This window comes from Chrysochloris asiatica, unplaced genomic scaffold (assembly GCF_000296735.1).
Source record: "Chrysochloris asiatica unplaced genomic scaffold, ChrAsi1.0 scaffold00207, whole genome shotgun sequence".
NCBI classification, from domain to species: Eukaryota; Metazoa; Chordata; class Mammalia; order Afrosoricida; family Chrysochloridae; genus Chrysochloris; species Chrysochloris asiatica.
This window is the reverse complement of record NW_006408725.1, coordinates 3733817-3742558: the sequence shown is the minus strand read 5'-3', so window position 1 is coordinate 3742558 and position 8742 is coordinate 3733817. Positions and strand designations below refer to the sequence as shown.

Sequence of the window (8742 nt, the reverse complement as noted above, 5' to 3'; positions counted from 1 at the left end):
AATCCAATTGATTTTTGTATGTTAATCTTATACCCTGCCACTTTGCTGAATCTTTTGATGAGGTCTAATAGTTTTTTTTACTGAGTCTTTGGGGTTTTCTATGTATAGGATCATATTGTCTGCAAATAGGGAGAGTTTTACCAATTTGGATGCCTTTAATTTCTTTATCATGCCATATAGCTCTAGCTAAAACTTACAGCACAATATTGAATAGGAGCGGTAATAAAGGACATCCTTGTCTGGTTCCTGTTCGCAGGAGGAAGGCTTTCAGTTTCTCTCCATTGAGCGTGATGTAGGCTCTTGGTTTTGAAATATGCTCTTGATTATGTTGAGGAATTTCCCTTCAATTCCTTCTTTGTTGAGTGTTTTTTATCAGGAATGGATGTTGGATTTTGTCAAATGCCTTTTCTGCATCAGTTGATATGATCATGTAGTTCTTTTCTTTTTTCATATTTATATGGTGGATGATGTTGATCGTTTTTCTAATGTTGAACCATCCTTGCAACCCTTTATGAAACCGAATTGGTCATGATGTATTATTTTTTTGATGTGCTGTTGGATTCTGTTGGCTAGGATTTTGTTGAGGATTTTTGCGTCTATGTTCATGAGGGGTATTGGTCTGTAATTTTCTTTCTTAGTGATGTCCTTCCCTGGTTTTGGTATGAGGGTTATGCTTGCTTCATAGAAAGTATTAGGGAATTTTCCATCTTCTTCTATGTTCTGGAATAATTTGAGTAGAATTGGTGACAGTTCTTCTCTGAATGTTTGGTAGAACTCTGCTTTAAAGCCATCTGGGCCTGGGCTTTTGTTGGTAGGGAGTTTTTTGATGACCTGGTCAATTTCTTTTTTTGTATGGGTTTGTTCAAATTTTCTACTTCAGTCTGAGTAAGTTTAGGTAGTTCATGTTTTTCTAGAAATGTATCCATCTCGTCCAAATTTTCAAATTTGTTGGAGTACAGCTCTTCGTAGTATTCTGTTACTATCTTTTTTATTTTGTTTGGTTCTGTTGTGACTTCCCCTGTGTGGTTTCTAATGCGATTTATTTGTGTCCTCTCCTCTTTTCTTTAGTTAGTTTTGCCACTGGTTTGTCAATTTTATTAATCCTTTCAAAGAACCAGCTTCTTGTCTTGTTGATTCTTTCTATAGTTTTTTGGTTTTCCATCTCATTTATTTCTGCTCTTATCTTTATTATTTCCCTTCTTTTGGTGACTGTAGGTTCGCTCTGCTGGTCTGCTTCTAATTGTTGAAGATGCTGTGTTAATGTGTTGATTTTGGCTCTTTCCTCATTTTGGATGTGTGCATTTATCGCAATAAATTGTCCTCTCAGGACTGCTTTCGCCGTGTCCCAAAGATTTTGATATGTTATGTTTTCATTCTCGTTTGTTTCCAGAAACTTTGTGAATCCACATTTAATTTCATCTTTTACCCAGTCGCTTTTCAGCAGGGCGTTGTTCAGTTTCCATGTCTTCGATTTTATTGATTTGGCCTTTTTATTGTTGATTTCTAGTTTTATGGCATTGTGGTCTGAGAAGATGCTATGTAGAATTTTGATGGTTGTGAATTTATGGCGGCTTGCTTTGTGACCTAACACGTGGTCAATTCTGGAAAAATGTTCCATGCACACTGGAGAAGAATGTGTATTGTGCCATTGTTGGATAGAATGCTCTATATACATCTATGAGGTCAAGTTGGTTGATTTTGTTGTTAAGTTCCTCTGTAGCATTGTCAAGTTTCTTTCTGGTTGTTCTATCTATTTTCGAGAGTGGTGTATTGAAATCTCCCACTATAATTGTGGATTTATATATTTCTTTCTTGAATTCCATTAAGGTTTGCTTCTTGTATCTTGGTGCTCTTTCGTTGGGAGCTTTTATGTTTATTATAGTTATGTCGTCTTGCTCGATTGACCGTTTGATCATGAGATAGTGTCCTTCTTTGTCTCTAATGCTGGTTCTCATCTTAAAATTTACTTTGTCAGAGATTAGTATAGCGATTCCTGCTTGTTTATTGTTACAGTTGGCTTGGTAAATTTTTTTCCATCCTTTAACTTTTAGTCTGCTTTTGTCTTTGTATGTAAGGTGTGTCTCTTGCAGGCAGCATATTGATGGATCTTGTTTTCTTATCCATTCTGCCACTCTTTGTCTCTTCACTGGTGCATTCACTCCATTGACATTCAATGTAATTATCAATAAGTATGAATTGATTGCTGTCATTATGTTACTTTTTTGGCAGTGCTGATTGTTCTTTGGTTCTGCTTTCTTTCTTGTGTTGGCTTTATGTCCTTTGAGTTGTTTCTGGTTGGTTTCCTCCTAGTTTCTCTGTTTGCTTATTCTGCTTGGGAATTCGTTTTTATGATATGTTGTGGAGTGTTAACTTTCTTTGGGGTTACCTTGTAGTCTACTAACTTTTCTCTGCATTTAGGATACTCCATTGTAACCTGTAATTTACCTGGCATCCTCACCACCTGGGCTTCCATTGCTGCGTTTGTCCCTTTGACATTGATATGTTTTTGGCCTTCAGTTGATCTCCCCATTCTTTTGATTTTGTCGTTGTAGTCTCGTTCTGTTCTGGACTCCGCTGTCTGTTGGCTGTGTTCCAGGTGGTGTTGTCATACTTGTCAATCTCTGTTTGTTGGCTGTTCTTGTTGGTTCTCTGTCCACAGAACTCCTTTTAGTATGTTTTGAAGTTCTGGGTTGGTTTTGATAAAATCTCTCAAATTCTGTTTATCCTGGAATGTTTTGATTGAACCATCATATTTGATTGATAGTTTTGCTGGATAAACGATTCTTGGTTGACCGTTTTTTTTCTTGCAGAGCTTTGTATATGTCTCCCCATTTCCTTCTCACCTGCATGATTTGTTCTGAATAGTCAGAGCTTAATCTTATTTGCTTGCCTTTATAGGTTATATTTCTCTTCTCCTTGGCTGCTTTTAATATTCTTTCCTTGTCCTTGATTTTTGAGAGCTTGATTATTTTATGTTTTGGGATTTTCTTGTGGGGTCTATCTTTCCTGGAGTACGTTGGGCTTCTTGAATGTTTATCTTCTCATCTTTAAGATGTTAGGGAAATTTTCTTCCAGAATCTCTTCAACGATCTCTTCTGTGGATTTCTCTGTTTCTTCTTGTTCCAGAATGCCAATAATTCTTACATTATTCCTCTTCATGTTATCCAGTATGAATCTTAGACTCTCTTCAGATTGTTTTATCCTTTTAGCTGCAGTATTGAGAGATTTGTCTTCCAGATCTTTAGTTCTGGCTTCCATCTCTTCTAGTCTGCTCCTTTCCCCTTTCAGGCTATTGTCTATATCTGATCTCTTATTATTGATCACCTGGACATCTTCCAGATCTCTAGTTCTGGCTTCCATCTCTTCTAGTCTGCTCCTTTCCCCTTTCAGGCTATTGTCTATTTCTGATCTCTTATTATTGATCACCTGGACATCTTTTTGCAGGTTTTGAATTGTTTCCAATGCTGTGTCAATCCTGTTTGATTGTTCCTGCAGTATTTTCCTTACTTCTTCCTTATTTTCCTCGACCCCTTTTCGGATTATTTGAATTTGTTTCCATATCATTCTTCTGAATTCCCTCTCAGGCATATCCAAAACCTGCTCCTCCTCCTCTATAAAGCCTTTGTCTGTGTCTCCAGCTCATTTACGTCAGCTCCTCTCTTCTGTTTTTGGATATGTTTTGATAAGTTGATTGTTTCTTGTTGGTCATGGTTATTGTTTTATTATTATTATTATGATTAATATGATCAGGAGATGGGCTTCCCTTTTCACCTGTAATGCATAGCAGATGTTGTTGGGTCTTGTCTTAGTGGTGGAGTATTATGTTGTAGCTTGGCTATATGGCCACGATTGCTGCTTCTTCTTATGGCACGTAGGGAGGATACGTTCCCACCTCCAGGAGGGATGTGTAATTGAAAGGACTAAAAGCAGAAGTAATATAAATGCATGGACAGAAATTACCACATTGGAGCAGATATGTGGCTTTGGTTAACTTTTTCTGTTCCCTGTCCTGCCAGAACCGCCGCTGGAGGGGGGCAGGGGGCTTAGATGCAGAGACAGTTAGGGGATGATGGATAACATCAAAAAGCCGCCGCCGACGACTTTCTTCCACTCTCCATGCGTGGGTGAGCTGCACCTGGCTGATTTTTATTGGGATCTCAAGCCAGGGCAGGGAAATTTGGGGGCGGAGGGAGGAAGCTATGTCACTTCTTGCAGCCTCTTTGTCCAGAGACTCCCCCCTTTTTGTTTCCCCCTCCTGCTGGAGATGCCACTTTCCTAACGGGCTGGCCTTGGCCCCACGCTCTAAACACTGCAGTTGCAGGAGCGACCCGTGGCCCCGCAAGCAAGAGTCCCAAAATGCGTGCCTTTCTTTATCCTTAGTAGCATGATTTCTCAAAAATGTGAGTTCAGGAGACTTTATGATGGTTTAAAAGCTGTGGGACTGGTATATGAACGTTTCCTTCATGAGATCCCACTCGTTTTTCCCTGGAGCCCATCCCTACCACACTTTCCTGGCTGTCCTGCAGTACCGGAAGAACATTGGATTTGTTTTTGAAGGTACCCTAATGAGACTAAGATAACATGCATTACTGAGAGAACTTGTCTAGAGCTATCCACTGATTACAGAGAGATGAAGAGACACATTTGTTTATATTAAACCCATGCAAAGTATAAAATAGAACTGTAGCAGTACTTTTTGACTTACCCTTAATAGATCACCAGGCCTTTACTCTGAGATGCCTCTGGGGTGGATCTAACTTTTTGGTGTGTTTTTGAAACATTTTATTATGAATTGAGTGAAGGTTCACAGAGCAGTCACATACTTTGTTTCATCTCAGTTATCCCAAACCCCTCCATGCAACAACAGTTATCCCACTTCCTCTCTGTGGTTCCTATTTCCACTACACCCTCTCTCCCAACCCCTGCAAACTTCGTCCCCAGGCAAATGCTGCCTCTGAATCTTGCAGATGTTTGGAATCATTTAGTCCAATGGACTAATGGAATGTGTGAGCATCAATCTCCACAACTTTGAGAACAGAAAAATTAGATGATACCCGCTACCACTACTAACTGCCCTGAAAGAGGGATTAGAAGGTTCCAGATAAAGTGGGAGACAATGTAGAACAAAACACAAAATTGTAAAAAAAAAAGACCGAGTTCACTAGTTAGAAAGATACAAGAAGAACTTGAGAACTTCCAACCTTTTGTTAGTAGCTGAGCACTTTAATCATTTTTACTACTCTGGAACTCCAGTATCTTACTGTTATCTGTCTTTTTTATATGAACTTCAAGGGAGACTAAATTACATAGATGATTAAATGTAAATGAGGTCTCTAGATAATCTCTTAGATTGAAGAGAAATATACTTGCAAGTATACATGCTCACATAGTAACTTCTAATAACACAAGCTCACATTTCTGTGTTCTCTCATATGTGTGTTTGTATTACTGGTGGAGTTTGTACATTTTGAGAAAAAAAATTGAAATCTTTTGAGACTTTATTAACTTTACTTCCAAAGAAAAGCCTTTTGAATTTCGTACATCTATATTTCAGGAGAGAAATTTCGTTTTTAGCTCTTAAGGATTAATTTAGTAGCCTTTATTCAACTAGAATTAAATGAAAATGTTATTATTAGAAAGTCTTCAGGCTTTCTTGACAAGGGGTATGTTCACAGGAGAGTCAGCCACCTGGAAACAGTTACCAGAGATTGTGGTTAGAATAAGTGGATTTAAGTATCCGTAAGGGAAAAACCTAAGTATCTCAACCCCATGATACTCAACCCTGGCTTCACGGGGTTTATAGAGGAATCATATGTAAGACAAAAGAAGAATGTGATTTGTTGATAGTTAAAGAGGTTTTATCAATGCCAGAGTGGGGGAGACTCATAGATTGAGATAGATATGGAGTGAAAATGTTATTAAATTGGACTAGTCGGTGCTATGGCTCAGGTCCAGACGACTTAGATTTCAGTCTTCAGTGTAGTGGGCAAAGGAATGTGCATCATCAACAGAGACCCAGGCTTCTGGAAATTTCTTTATAAGAAATTGGTGGTTGTGGTCAAAAATTGATGTGGGTACTTTTCTTGTGAATTTTTGGTAAAAGTTTAATAGAGTTAACTTTCTTAATAGGTTTAAGCTATCTAATTACAATTCTATTTCTTAATTATAAGGATAAGCCAGTAAACATACTACAAACATTTTTTAAATATTCTCGCCCTATATTTTCCTTTGTCTTTTATAATAGGAAAAGGTTTAGGAGAGAGCTGTACATACTAAAGAAAATGTGTTTACTCTGGGTTGGAAAGAACGTGAATCATATTGCTAATAATATATGTTGATATAAAATGAATCTAATAAAGATTTTAAAAATCTGTGTATAGAATTTCTATTGTTTCTTTTACCAATTAACTTTCTTGAACAAATCAAGATTTCCCAGTTCCTTTCTAAAATTAAACATTGAGAGGTTTTTTGAAAGTTTTTCTTTGAATGAAATCTTTTTACTATCTCTGCCTTCTGATCTGCAGCTAAAACTTTATAAAAATACAATAATTTTTTTTTTTAAGTATTAGAAGATAGGAACATAAAACCACCAAATAGGTCAAAGAAAAGTTAAAATGTCATGGTGTTGTTAGAGTTCTTGTTGTAAAACTCTGTAGCTAATTTAAGTCTAAAATGAATTTGTTAAAGGCTCTCAGAATTAGGATGTTGTTAAAGTGGCTCTCAGAATCAGGGAGTTGTTGCTCAGAGCCCTTGAGTCAGAAGCTGCTCATAGCAACCCTGTGTAGGGTTTCCAAGGAGCAGCTGGTGAACTTTGAACCGCCAACCTTGCAGTTCAAACTGCCCTTGCAGTCCAGTGCATTAACCCATAGCACAATACCAGAACTCCAGAATTTGGGGTTAATTGACCTCTAAACCACTGAATTGGTTTTAGGAGAGATCATAAACCTTGAACAGTGCATATAGAGCATTTTTCTGAGTTCTCCACTCCTACTGCCTTTAATATCTTTTGTCTTTCCACCAATGTTAGCTCTCCTCACCAGGAAATAATTCTACACTGTGGCTAATTATGTTTCTCTTTTTCCATTTAAGCCGCATATGGGTTCATCTGCTTGAATAGCTTTTGCCACCAGTTTGAATTTTCACCCTGAACTTAATTTTATGCCTTCATAGATCTCCCTGTTGCATTTCCAGACTCTGAATAAATTTTCTTATTGTGTTCTCAATGCATCTTCTGGGCTAAATTAAAATGGAAGGGTGAACTACTTTATTACTATAATTATTATTTTTAATATATTAACCTAAGTATATAATGTATTCATTTGCTTCTGAAAGTTCCTCATGTAAGCATCTACCCTTACTTTCCTTTTTTACTGTCTATATAATTATCAGAACAATTGAAACTGAAAAGTATCAGTATTGTATCTTGTTCCTATTAAGAAAAATTGAGGGTATGGTCAAGAAAATTATTCAATTTTAATAAATATGTGTCTTTAACATCCAATAGTGAATAGAGTATATGTTTACATCATAAAATCTGTTTTTAAACAGCCTATGAATATGCTCTTCTGTCTGGGAGAGTCAGTTGTAGGTTTTGTATTCCTTTGCTATCTTGTTTATCTAGCTGAAAAAATCATTGCCTTATAATTTATTAAGTCTGATTATAGCTAATAACTTTATTATATTTTAATAAAGAGATGTATGGCCAATTATATTGTATGGCCAAGAGATTATAGCTAATACTTTATTATATTTTAATTAAGAGATGTTTACTTAAATGCTTTATAAATTGTTTATTGGAAAGAAGAATTGATTGATGCTACTGCTTTTTCTTGTCACACCTAAGTTAATAAATTCTGATATGCTTGCAGCATTCGTCTTAAGAGTCTCAATGCCAACACAGATATAACTTCCCTGGCACGGAAGGTGGTTGAAGAATGTAAACTCATTCATCCCTCCAAACTAAATGAGGTAGAGCAGTTGTTGTATTATCTACAAAATCGCCGTGATGCATTGTCAGGCAAAGGTAAATAGTAGACTTACTGATTTCTTAATATGCTTTTGATATTTGAATGTTGGGGTTTTTGTTTGATTTTTCACTAGCACCATGAATGAAAAGTGAATGAAGGAATAAACAGTCATTTTAGTTTTCTGTCTACTAAGCTTTATATTAGGTGCTTCTACATGAAATTATCTGATTGCAAAAAAAAAAAAAAAAAAAAAAAAAAGGCCTGATTTCATAGACATTGGAAAAGGGAGTAAAATGGAAATGTCTGTGTAGCATACTGATTCGTGACTAATAATTTTTAAAAAAGGATTTGATTACAGGAAACTTATTTTCTAAGTAAGACATGTTTTCTAAATTTCTTGTTGATATTTAATTTTCAATTTGAAGAAAGTATTTTTAAGTATTTAAATATGAAAATTCATATCATGTATTTTAGAATCCCCTAAGGATATAAATTTTTATTAATCCTTTGCAGGGAAATACTACGTTTTCATTCTTAAGTGTCTTTGTTGTTACTATTTTTGCATCCTCAATTCCCTTATAAAAGAATTGAATCATTAAGTTAAGAACTAAGTAAATGATTATTTATGAACAAATTTCTAAAGAATCTGAATAAAAACAAAACTTTTTTTTTCATGTTTTATTGTGAATTATATGATATTTTACACGAGAGAACTTTAATTTTACATTCATTCCATCGTATATCGTCTATTGCCGTGGTTCCATGCATCATCAAC

The 8742-nt window shown here is 35.9% G+C and overlaps 1 protein-coding gene across 2 annotated transcripts in view; it reads left to right on the top strand.

Annotated features, from left to right (window-relative positions):
- KIFAP3 (kinesin-associated protein 3) overlaps positions 1-8742 on the top strand; it is a 239440-nt gene that overhangs the window by 51782 nt on the left and 178916 nt on the right. For both annotated transcript variants that reach the window (XM_006872636.1, XM_006872635.1), the window contains one exon: positions 7869-8023. In XM_006872636.1, coding sequence (XP_006872698.1) covers positions 7869-8023 — 155 coding nt within the window. The remainder of the gene's footprint in view (positions 1-7868; positions 8024-8742) is intronic.